Genomic DNA, 12,409 nt, shown 5'->3' with positions numbered 1-12,409 from the left:
ACTGGGGTGTGTGTGGCAGACCAGGAAATCTCATGTTGGATTGTGGCCTCTGAGTGTATCAAGAAATGCACATATTACACAGATATACAAGGCAGGCAAAACACTTCCACACATGAACTACATTATTTTAATTTCAAAACAATTAAAGAATGGGAGGCACATATGATGCAGAATTCTAGGAGGTATTTCCACATTGACACATGCAAATACAGTATATTCTATCCAGGGATAGAGGTTACAATGTCCTGTACTAATCTCCCTCAGTGTCTCTTACTGGCCTAATGCAAGGAAGAGTCCTCTAAGCAGTCTATAACCAGCAATTGGAAAATTCTTTTGGAAATTAACAGCAGGATTCTGCCCATGGGTTTGGGCTAGTGTTCACATGACAGGACACCTGGAGCAAACATCATAACACCTGAATGCCTTACATGGATGGACCCACAGGTATTCTGGCATCCTGTTGACCTTCTACCTTGATTCCTAGTCAGCCAGAGAACCAAGGATCCTACTAGTCTTACCTCCTTCAGGGCTGAAGTATTACACAACGCCCAGTCATCCCTACCCTCCAGAGGCCATAGCTTCATGAGGCCAGGCCACTCCCCTCTACCACTACCCTGCAGCCCTAAGGATGACGTCCTCGCCATGCAGAGAATAAAGGGAGGAACTGAACAGGGTAAGCAACCACAGAGCACTCCAGGGTCAGAGACCATTGAACACTGCACCGTGAGATCACAAACATTGGAGGTAAGGTAACCTTGCTAAACTCAGGACAATGGGACCCCGAAAGGGCAGATTTAGAAGATTTAGGCTGATTCGAGGAGGTGGAACCGTGGATCTGAACATTAGGGAAAGAGACAGTGTGGAAGTTGACCTGGTAGTTATTCACAAAAGTGTGTGTACTACACACTCCAGTAAAGACCGACAATGAGGCTTGTCTTAGAGTTGGAGTCCAGAAGCATTATTGACCCATCTATGTAGGATTAGGTGCTGAAATATCTCAGTGCCCTTCTCCCAATGTCATCTGTCCTTCCTCTCTGGTCCTAATGCTGAAACCATTTGACTACCTCTACCCTCTACTCAAGGATCTGAAAAATCTCTTGCTTTTGTATTCTTTATATGTGAGCAAGCTCTAGCCCATCTGAGCCCTGCTCCACCTCTTCAACCTCATTTAAATATTACTCACCCAATGTTGTATGAGCGACGAATCCCCACTTTTATCCTGAGAATGATTTCTTGTGATTTTAAGTGGTATGCCAGACATATTCCATTCCACAATAGAACTCTTGAGGATGGCGGAGACAACAAACAGTGTGGTATGGTTATATCACATAAGATGCACAACCACAGTGTAAGTCACTGAAATAAAGCAGCCAGAACATTCTTTGGAAAGACTCAATGAGAAAACTCCAAGGATCTAGCTATACTCTGAGGATCTTTTATCCTTCTGTCTGAAGAATGGAAAGAAGTATGTGTTGGGGTTTTCTGAGGCTCTCTAGTCTTTGGTTTGTATTTTAGCAAAGTAGGAAAAACAGTGGAACACACTTCCAGAGTTTAATCTTCATGTGACAGTGACAGCACAGTCACGGAATGCACATGACTCAGAATTGGGTTAAGGAGTCAGGAGCAGTCACTTAGTCTGAGACCAACTGTCCTTTCCTCTGGGAGGTGAGGAGAGCTTCAGAGAAAAACAGCCTTGATGAATTTGGCTGATGCAAGGTCCCTGAGCAGCCACTGTAGTGCAAGCACAAGCGGCCTGCTGTAAAACAGAGCAGATAAGACCAACTTGACTTTGAGTCTCTTTCAGCATCCTGTAGCAACTGGAAGTTGTGGAGGATGCTGTCTATTGCATGTGTGGATATCTCAGAAGGAATTTTTACAGACCTACCAAGATACAGAATTGTGGAAGCCAGGCTAGAGTGGCTAGATGCTCATGACAGTTCCAATATCTTAGTCTCTCTCTCTCTCTCTCTCTCTCTCTCTCTCTCTCTCTCTCTCTCTCTCTCTCTCTCTCTCTCTCTCTCTCTCTCTCTCTCTCTTTCTCTCTCTCTCTCTCTCCTTTTTCTCTTTATCCTCGAAGCAATCTTTTTCAGAACAGAGGAGCTAATCTTTTTGGACTGAAACTAGAGCCTGACTTGTGGCTTCTGTGTATGCATTCCGGATGATCTTTCCATTTATCTATGCAGATGACACAGAAGATAGTTTGTGTTCCTGCCATGATCAACTTACCTAATAACCTTAACATTCAAAGGACTATAATATAGAGTGAATTTTGCAAATCCTACTTAAAGCATTTATGATCCTTGAAATGAAAACCAGAAGTAGAGTCCCATATTTCCCTTCATCAGAACAATGAAACTTCAGTTCTGTATTTAGTTCCATTACTTCTTTACTTCCAGAAACTGCATCATGAATACACTGTCTCAAGCCAATGGTACCTTTGCCATCCATCTTTTGAAGGTGCTCTGTCAAGACAACCCTTCAAAAAATGTGTGTTATTCTCCTATGAGCATCTCCTCTGCTCTAGCCATGGTTCTCTTGGGTGCAAAGGGAGACACTGCAGTCCAGATATGTCAGGTAAGTTCTCTGTCAAAACATACCCTTGTCACAGGCACAAGAGCTGTTGAGAAAGATCACTAGGCGTTAAATTTTAAATGTTAAAATTGACCCTGGTGGTGCTATAGTGATTCAACTTACATTTTGAAGCTCATGAATTTAACTTGACTTATTTCTTACTCTGATTATAACTTTATGTTTTTCTTTGTTCAAAAGCCTCTTTGAAGCTGGAAAATCCCTAGGCTACTTACTTCTAGACTCAGCCAATCATATTACAAATTAGGCAGCATTGTTTATCTAGATAGCCTATGCTACTGTTTGTGGTTTTTCCCATGCAAAAACTGGTCCTGGTAACTGCCTAGGATTGCAGGTTGGCTCCTGTCTCCTGTATCCATAATTAATAGGTATTGGAATGTGTGTTCAATAAACAACCAAGATCCAACTGAGATTGTTGTCTGAGTTGTTTGTGTAACTAATCCTGAACCCTAGCATATGACTATCCACATACTATTTGATGAAGCCTGGGATAAAGAGGAAGGAAGACTTCTCTTCCAATAACATTGTTTTAAAGGCAATGATTTTTCCCAAGTAATAACTTGAAAGAAACTCTAAATATTTCACCCAGAATTCACTTTAAAAAATTTACCTGCACCTTTAATTCCAGCACTCAGGAGGCAGAGGTAGGCAGATTTCTCGGTTCAAGGCCAGCCTGGTTTACAAAGTGAGGTTCCAGGAGAGCCAGAACTATACAGAGAAACTCTGTCTCGAAAAACCAAAAATAAATAAATAAATAAATAAATAAATAAATAAATAAATAAATAAATAAATAAATAAATAAATTTGCCTAAATAGTTTATGCTGTGTCTGGTAGCAGAGGGATTTAAACCCAACTATTAAGGATTCTGAATTAGAAAGATGCCAAGTCCAAGGATAGTCTGAGCAACTTAGGTTTAAATAGAAGGATCTTTTGGTCTTTTATTGTTTTATTTTGTTTTAATGATGGAGAAAAGAGGTTGTGATCATAGCTGAGTGGCAAAGCTCTTTCCTAAAATGTTTGAGAATGTTGATTTGTCACAAATACTGCAATGGGTAAAAAGGGTGATGAAATTATTTAAAAATTGGTTACTGTAATCTATTCTGTTTTTTGATTAATGGATTTGTAATTATTCACTGGGAATGAAGGTCAATTCCTACTTTTAATTATTTCAACACCAACCTGTCTTGCATGAGAACCATAGTTACATGGCAGTCTGAGTGATCTTGAAAATTCCTTTTGCAATTAAAAGTTTCATCTCTGATCTGAAAAATGTTTCATCTTTTCTTTCTCAGGCACTTCATTTAAACCCAGATGAAGATGTCCATCAGGGCTTCCAGTTGCTTCTCCATAACCTGAACAAGCAAAACAACCAAAAGTACTGCCTTACTGTGGCCAACAGGCTCTTTGTAGAAAATACTTGTGAATTACTTCCAGTAAGTTGTGCCAGTAGAAAGATAACATATATCCCAAATGCTTGCTGCTTTAGATTCAAGGGAAAGGATCCTATAGAAACTGATAAAAGTAGGATTAAGTACCAGCCACTGTATAGGTACACATCTAAAAACCTGCATTTCCAAGGCTGGGGCATGAGAGAGTCATGAGTTCTAAGTCAACCTAGGCCACATAGTAAGTCTTGCCAAAATAAAGTTCATCAAAGTCAGTAATTCTGTTAAGATGTCTTTAAATTTTTCAAACTTGACAACTTGTAGTTTTATTTACTTATGTCTTATATTTCCCATTTGATGATTTTGTTATATAAAGTGATATCTATACTCATTCAATTTTATTAATACCATACTAATCAGAAGGTGGAAAAGCTTGCTGACATTTTATTTTGCAAAGTCACTTCCCTGAATATTTTCTCTCCAAAGATATTTAAGGAGTCCTGTCTTAAATTCTATCACTCTGAGATGGAGCAGCTCTCTTTTGCTGAAGCTGCAGAGGAGTCCAGGCAACACATAAACATGTGGGTCTCCAAACAGACTAAAGGTAAGAAATTCCATTTCCTTCACATCCCACATTCTTGTCCTTTCTATGCATCCTTTTGTCTTCTTCCTTCCCTCCTCTTTACTTTCCCTTGTCCCCACCATGGTCTGATCTCACTATTTTTCACAGTCAAATTGATGCAAACTAGCCAGACCACATTGTTCAACTTAGAGCTCAAGGAATTCATGGAGGTTCACCTCAGACCCTTTTATTTTAAAACCAAAAATTGGTTGTGTATGTCAAGTACTACAGAGGGAATGATGTAAATGTTATAAGAAGTCATGGATCTAATTATCAGTATAACATTTTACCTTTGAAGGCATGGGTGATCTGCAGTGTTTTGACAAGTGATTCTAACATTCCAGAGACTGTGATTCATGGGTAAACCTTCACCATTATCATGCCCTGGGGCTGCTTCTTACTAGATTCTTCATTCTCTCAGCTCTCACCAACTTTACCTCTGCAGAGGATTCCTGTTTCTGCTTTCACAGTTCCTAGATCCATTCCCTTACTTACATTTCATGATACTAGATTTGGTTTCCATGAATGGCAATCTCTCAGAATAGCTCAGTTTCATTAAACTAAAAGAGCCTCCAATTTGGGGTTGAACCTTATATGTTTTGGTGTCAAATGTGACAGGTTCCAAAATTTGTATTTGAGATCATTGAGATCACTGTTATTTGAACCTTACAAATGCCTCTGCATCACCTGGTACATTCACATTTCTTCTAAAACTCAGATTAAAATTAGAATTGTTCTTGCATTCATCAATTATTTGCTACTTCATATTGGATTTTGGCCCTCTTGCGATCAGATGATGGTCAAAACTATTGGGTTCCCGTGTCATCTAAGATTGGAAGGTGAAGTAATGTGAACACACCAGGTTATATCACCAGCAAGGAGTAAAGTCAGGCAGACAAAAACAGTGCTGATTCTTTCTCAGACCTTCATATATGGCAGCACAAGAAAGATGATGTTCTTTCTGGAAAACATGTTCGTAGACCCATACAGTGATCTGTCTTTTAGCAGATTCTATACTCAATCAATTTGGAAACTATCATTAGCCACAGGAGAGGTTTACCGTGGTTCCCTCCCAATCCTGCCATCATTTTTATACTTATTTTGTTCTGGATCTTCGAGTCTCCATTTCTGTCTTTCCCAAACCTGATTTCCTTGAGGGACTTACAAATAATGTTTTTCCAGTATGTATGACCTCAAGTCAAACATGGCTGCTAGTGTTTAGTTTTGGTTTATTTTTTAATACAATTATTAAATTAAGCACATTTGAATAAATGATACTTTGATCTACTCAGAAGTCATACATGTTTATGAAACACACACACATACTCACACACACACATTATGCATATGGTACCTGAATGAAGTCTGTTTTCTCCAAAGGTAAAATTCCAGACTTATTGTCAAAAGACTCAGTTGATTCACAGACCAGGTTGATTCTTGCCAATGCCTTATATTTCCATGGGACATGGTGTAAACTCTTTGAAAAAGATAGCACCAAGGAAATGCCCTTTAAGATAAACAAGGTAAGGAATAGTATCCTAAACTTCTTGCCAATGGGATGAAGAAATTGCATGGAAAACTTTAATTGTGAATGTGTAGTCCTCATAGCCTTGGTAGATACTGCATTTCATGTGTAGGGAGCTGGTCTTGATCTCTAGCTGACAGAAAGAAAGAAAGAAAGAAAGAAAGAAAGAAAGAAAGAAAGAAAGAAAGAAAGAAAGAAAGAAAGGAAGGAAGGAAGGAAGGAAGGAAGGAAGGAAGGAAGGAAGGAAGGAAGAAAGAAAGAAAGAAAGAAAGAAAGAAAGAAAGAAAGAAAGAAAGAAAGAAAGAAAGAGAGAGAAAGAGAGAAAGAAAGAAACAAAGAAAGAAAGAAAGAAAGAAAGAGAGAAAGATAGAGAGAGAAAGAGAGAAAGAGAGAGAAAGAAAGAAAGAAAGAAAGAAAGAAAGAAAGAAAGAAAGAAAGAAAGAAAGAAAGAAAGAAAAAAGGAAGGAAGGAAGGAAGGAAGGAAGGAAGGAAGGAAGGAAGGAAGGAAGGAAGGAAAGCACAGAAAAACCGTTGAGACTTGTCTTTCTAACTAAAAAGAAATTATATGAACAAAAAGCATTTCCTGTCTTTATGATTGTGCATTATATTGATGGCTCATACAACTTTTGATCATTTCTCATAAAACCATGCCAAGACAAGGAAGCAAGAGTGGATGTGTTGGTGAGCAGGAAGAGGGGAGTGAGTAGGGGTTTTTTGGAGGGGAAACAAGGAAAGGAGATAGCATTTGAAATGTAAATAAAAAATATATAAGAAAAATTTAGTAAAACAATAGTAGAAATTGATTTTCATTTAAGTTCAAGGATGCCAAAACTGTGCTGCTATGGTAATGTAATACATATATGTAGCACAAGTAAGAGTAGATAGTAAGAGTACGAGAAACATACAAATATTTATACAGTAGAGTATTTTTTAATAAAAATGCTCATTTTAAATTATTGATCAAATTATCAGAGTTAACCAATACTTATCGCTTTTAGATATTGAACAGGAGTGATTAAATATCAGTTCTTATTAGAGTATAATATCTATTTGCATTGATATTAAGTTATTTTGCCCTATCACTATAAATATATCTTAATGCAGTTTTCAGCATCATAAATGTTAAACACCTCAGTCAATTTTTCTTAGAGATGATTTAACAGAAATTTTAAAGGAATGAGATTTTTGAAATTTAGAAATGTAATCTTTACTAGGGATAATCAAACATATTTTTATGTTTAATGTACACTGTAATTTAAATCTTCCTGTGTCCTACTTTAAAATATACCACTGGAGTATAAGAAATATAACACCTTGATTACATCACAAGGAGATACACAAAATTCTGTCACGATGGACCACAACTGGTAATCAGATAAAAATAATTTTTTTAGCATTTTGATGGATTACCACACTGTTACTATATCACAAAGAAGCCTAGATATGTGTTGATATGTTTTCCATCCTGTAATAATTTATCTTGGGATTACTCTTTCCTGTGATTGGCTATCAGAATGTAGTTCTAACCTAAACTGGTAAGTGTCTATGTTTTTCACTTTGTTATTCTATAAAGTAGTGACCCATTGTGAACCTGTGAGCATGTGTACTTCTGTGTCCAGGCTGTTTTCTCAGAGAATACATTTGTCTGTTGTCCAATTCACAACACTATGAAAATATTGCACTCTAATTTTTTGTTATTTATAATTGATTATGCTGTTTCATTAGGTGTAATTGATGACCATATTAAATGTTGAAAATCCTACTTCTGATCGATAGTAAAGCTAACTTTCCGAGATAATTAACTTAAAAATAGGAAATATTTATTATGGCTCATGATTCAGAAGTTTCAGCCCAGGTCAATTAGCCCAATCACTCTAGGTTGTACAAGTGCTGTATAACATGGTGGAAATTGTATGGTAGATGCTTTTTAACCTTACACCAGTCAGAGAACAAAAGAGAAAAATAGGAAGGGTCTACAGTGCAAATTTCCTCTTCAGAGCCACCTGCTCACCAATACTAAATTTGACCCTTTAGAAACTATCTCCTAAAGATTTGGCCTGCTCCAAGTACTGCCCCCTATGTGGTAAAAAACTTTGAAACAAGAGCCTTTGTGGAGTGTTTTAAACCCAAGAAGGGCTTTAGAATATTAACATTTGATAGCACATTTTTCTTACTGTATAGGATCATCTATCATTCATCCCTGTGCTAGATGTGGCTTTGGCAATATGACATATGCTACAACCAAATTGAAAAGGAGAACTATACATGGAGAAATTGTCTCCACAAATTGGCCCAGAGGCAAATCTGTTGGTAACTTCCTTGACTGATGATAAATGGAGTATGTATCAACTCATTGTAGTGATGACAACTGTTGCAGGTGGTCCTGAGTTGAGTAAAAAAGCAGGCTGAAAAATCCAAAGAACAAACCAATAAATAATTTCTTCCATGGCTGCTCCTTGAGCTCCTGCTCTGACTTCACTTTAGGACCAAATGTGATCTGAGAGTCCTAATATTAATCATCTTCCCATGTGATTTTGGTCATGGTTTTTTATTACAGCAGTAAAAGTTCTAACAGAGACAGGCCTATATCTGCTTATACTCAATTATGTTAGTGAAAACAGGAAGAGGCTGAAAAAATTGTCAAGTTGTACCTGGAACATGAATATTGATTGCACTGTGAGTGTAGAAAACACTGGAATTATCCACAGCTGATGTGGAAACCTACTGACTTCTCTCAATTATATACTTGATGTGATGTATTCATCTGTTCAGAAGGAAACAAGGCCAGTGCAGATGATGTGGCGGGAAGACACCTTATCCCATGCCTATGTGAAGGAAATCCAGGCACAAGTGCTAGTGATGCCCTATGAGGGCATAGATTTGAATTTCGTGGTCCTACTCCCAGATGAGGGTGTGGACATCAGCAAGGTAAGCCTGAAGATTCTGTAGCATTCACCACTCCAAATGTCTTTGAGAATAATCCAGTGTTCATTTGTGTCCTTATTAGAACAGACCTTAACATCTTCACCTTGGCAACTGCCATTTGAGGGAATAGTGTTCACAGACAGAACTTCAAGCTGTAGGCAAGCACAGGGCTTTGGGATCAAAGCTGTGTCTAAGATGCCCATCATTGTCCATGTGCCCTTATTACATACCATAACTTCATCACTAGAAAGGGCAATGACTATTGTGGGGCAATGGGCTATGCACGGACAGCCTGGTCTCCAGGCTGAGATCTCGAAACCCTGGTAGAATCCGGAGGTGGTAATTTTCGCGTACATGGGATAGAAGGTACTCCCTCATGTCTCCTAAACCCCTGGCTCTTGTCAAACTTACTGCCGCCATGGCCCCCACAGCACCAGCAGGAGAAGTGTGTGGGTAACAGCCACATAGATGACATCCCAAACATATGATCTTCTGGTTAGAATCTTCCTCACAGTTACCTAACAACAGCAAGATATCATCCCACTAAAAGAGAGGCTGCTTGATCCCTCTTCTCTCTCTTAAGCTTTTACTTTCCTTACTCTCTCTCTAAGACTTTAGCTCTCTCTCTCTCTCTTAAAGCCTTCACCTTTCTTACTCTATAGCTCCTTTTCTCTCTTTCTCGTCCCCCTTCTCTCCTCTTGGCCATGGTCAGTCTCTCTCTTTTCTTTATCTTCTCTCTTTCCCCCTGCCTTTCTACAATAAAGCTCTAAAACCAGAAACTGTACATCAAGGCCAGGACTAAAGACACTCACCTGTGTGGGAACCACCCAGAGCCCCCTCTCCCACTGACCTCTCTTCCTTTCCTGTCCAGGGCTGAGAGTGTCACCCCAAGGCCCCTCTTCTGTTCTCATCTCCTCCTCTGTATCCAGCATGGGATGCTGGAGACTTAGATTTGGTACTGGAAGCTGCCCATTGTCCACCCCCCCCCCAACCATGTGGTGTCAGTTCCTTCATGCAACCATTCGTCCCCCTGGGGCCACATGGAAAGTGTCTGGCAGTCCTCCCAAGTCTGCCCAACAAGAACACTGGAACTCTGGTTGGATGCAGGCTCTCTTCCTTACCCCACTCCCCCTATACCCATGGCCCCACAGACTACCAATTAGCAAATCAGGGCAACTCAGGTTAAAAACTTAGCACATTTCTTTGAACATAATCCTCCTCCATAAATATAACCCATATCATGATTACTGTTGGTATTTTATTTTAATATCTGAGAATGGAAAATAGCCTGAAACAATATCCCATTTTATCCTAACTATAAGAAACATAAAGTTTGAAAACTAAGGAGGGCAATGTCAGAGATGTCATTGTAACAAATGGTGGTCTTCCTTGCATAAGGAAACCCCAGAGTCTATGAGCCATCCTCTGAATTGTGGGTAGTAAAATGTGCATGACATAAGGGGTCTTTCTAAGCAAAAACTCCCTGCTTCTCACTATCCAGCTCTCTAACTGTGGCTTCACTTCAATAGAGAATGAGTTAGATTTTCATCAACTTTTTTCCTTTCCAATACTTAATTTCTATTTAAGTACCAATAATTTACTATCTTTGAAATAAGTAAACAAAATGAAATAGAAATTAAACAATAATCGCCTGGATAGTGACACTTGTCGGGATAATAGATCTCTCCCAAGGAGAAGACAGCCAGATAGCCCTGCCCTGTACTGCTTGTCAACCATTTCCATCATGGAAATCACAAACAAGCTACCAGGACAGTGGCTTACCCATACTTCCTGGTCATTTGAATAGGCAATTCCTGTCTATGATGACAGACAGTACTATGAGCAGGGATTACCTGTGTGGCTCTGGGTAAAACTTCACCTTTGAATCAAAATGTTTCTAATTCTGGTTTTTCAGGTGGAAAACAATCTCACTTTTGAGAAGTTAACAGCCTGGACCAAACCAGACTTTATGAATCGCACTGAATTTCACGTTTATCTTCCAAAATTTCAACTACAAGAGAATTATGATATGAATTCCCTGTTACAACATTTGGGAATTTTGGACGTCTTCGATGGAAGCAAGGCTGACTTATCAGGAATGTCTACTAAGGAAAATCTGTGTCTGTCCAAGTTTGTTCACAAGTGTGTAGTAGAGGTCAATGAAGAAGGAACAGAGGCTGCTGCAGCCTCTGCTGTAAAATTTATATTTTTCTGTTCAGGTCCTGATCCCCAAACTTTCTGTGCTGACCACCCCTTCCTTTTCTTCATCATGCACAGAACAACTAACAGCATCCTGTTCTGTGGCAGATTCTCATCTCCATAAGGCATATTTTTATGGGGGTAGAGTTCTCTCTTTTCAACTCTACCAGTCCCACTGCTCTGTGAGGATTGACAAGTGGGTGGAAAACATGTTCCAAGATGAAGGATATTTCATCTTTTCATTCTGATCTAGTGATGCCCACATTCAGCTCTCCCTACCCTGATATTAATTTGTGTCCTTTGCCAGGACAGATGACAAAAGAATGTTATGGATTCCTTTATAGTTTAGAAGGCAAAGATAATCCTCAAGATAACCTACAATGATATTTAAAGTAACCCTAAATAAACCTCCAGTCAGTCCACAGAGAAACAATGCCATCAAAATACATTGTCTTTTCCTGGAACCACAACACTTGCCCTCACTTGCCTTATTCTGATTTTATCCTAACAAATGCTTCTCTGGGTGAGGACTGCCACTTTTATTTTCTTGTTATCTGTTCTGTATGCACAATTGAAATTCATTTTCCTTTCTGCCCACAACTCACCAGGTATGTTCCCAATACTATGCTAGTTTGGGAACAGGTGCAGAGAGTCCTCTAACAAATGGCCATTTCTATCTGTTTTCAATATATTTAAGTGTCATAACAAATAGTTTGGACTACCAAATGCCCTCCATGCAAAAGTCATGCTTCTACAAACTACCATGATTCTCTAAAACTAAACATAATAGTTAAATTCTCTCAAGTCTTCAAATGCATTTCAAAATAAATTTTTTATCACAAAACATTGTGTATTTTAAATTTTAATTAATGCACTTAGAGGGGTTTTTCTGTTAACTTTCTGCATCTTAGATTCTCTTATAACTAGAGCTATGTCCGTATGGCCCACATTATGCCACATACAGGAGGCATATGTATTTTCAGTGTGTTAGAGTGCCATTATGGAGACATGGTTCAGAATTGCCTCTTTTCCAGAGGTCCCTGGAAAACTGTTTACCACCCACATGGCTGCTTAACACTTCCTCTAACATGAGTTTCAGGGATGCTGATGTCCTCTTTAAGCTTCAACAGATCCTGAATGTACATAGTACATGAAATGTGGCT

At 38.8% G+C, this 12,409-nt stretch overlaps 1 protein-coding gene across 1 annotated transcript; it reads left to right on the top strand.

Moving 5' to 3' along the window:
* The first annotated feature begins 2,406 nt into the window (after window positions 1-2,406).
* Window positions 2,407-11,370, top strand: LOC110308262 (serpin B9-like). The gene is made up of 6 exons (XM_021180703.2): window positions 2,407-2,574; window positions 3,883-4,023; window positions 4,462-4,579; window positions 5,978-6,120; window positions 8,895-9,050; window positions 10,963-11,370. Exons 1-6 carry the CDS (start codon window positions 2,407-2,409, stop codon window positions 11,368-11,370), a joined length of 1,134 nt encoding a protein of 377 aa, XP_021036362.1.
* The last annotated feature ends 1,039 nt before the right edge of the window (window positions 11,371-12,409 follow it).

The sequence above is a fragment of the Mus caroli genome, unplaced genomic scaffold, assembly GCF_978045245.1.
Source record: "Mus caroli unplaced genomic scaffold, Mus_caroli_1 scaffold_15, whole genome shotgun sequence".
Taxonomy (NCBI): Eukaryota; Metazoa; Chordata; class Mammalia; order Rodentia; family Muridae; genus Mus; species Mus caroli.
The sequence above is the reverse complement of the archived record's forward strand: the minus strand, read 5'-3'. Positions and strand labels throughout refer to the sequence as shown.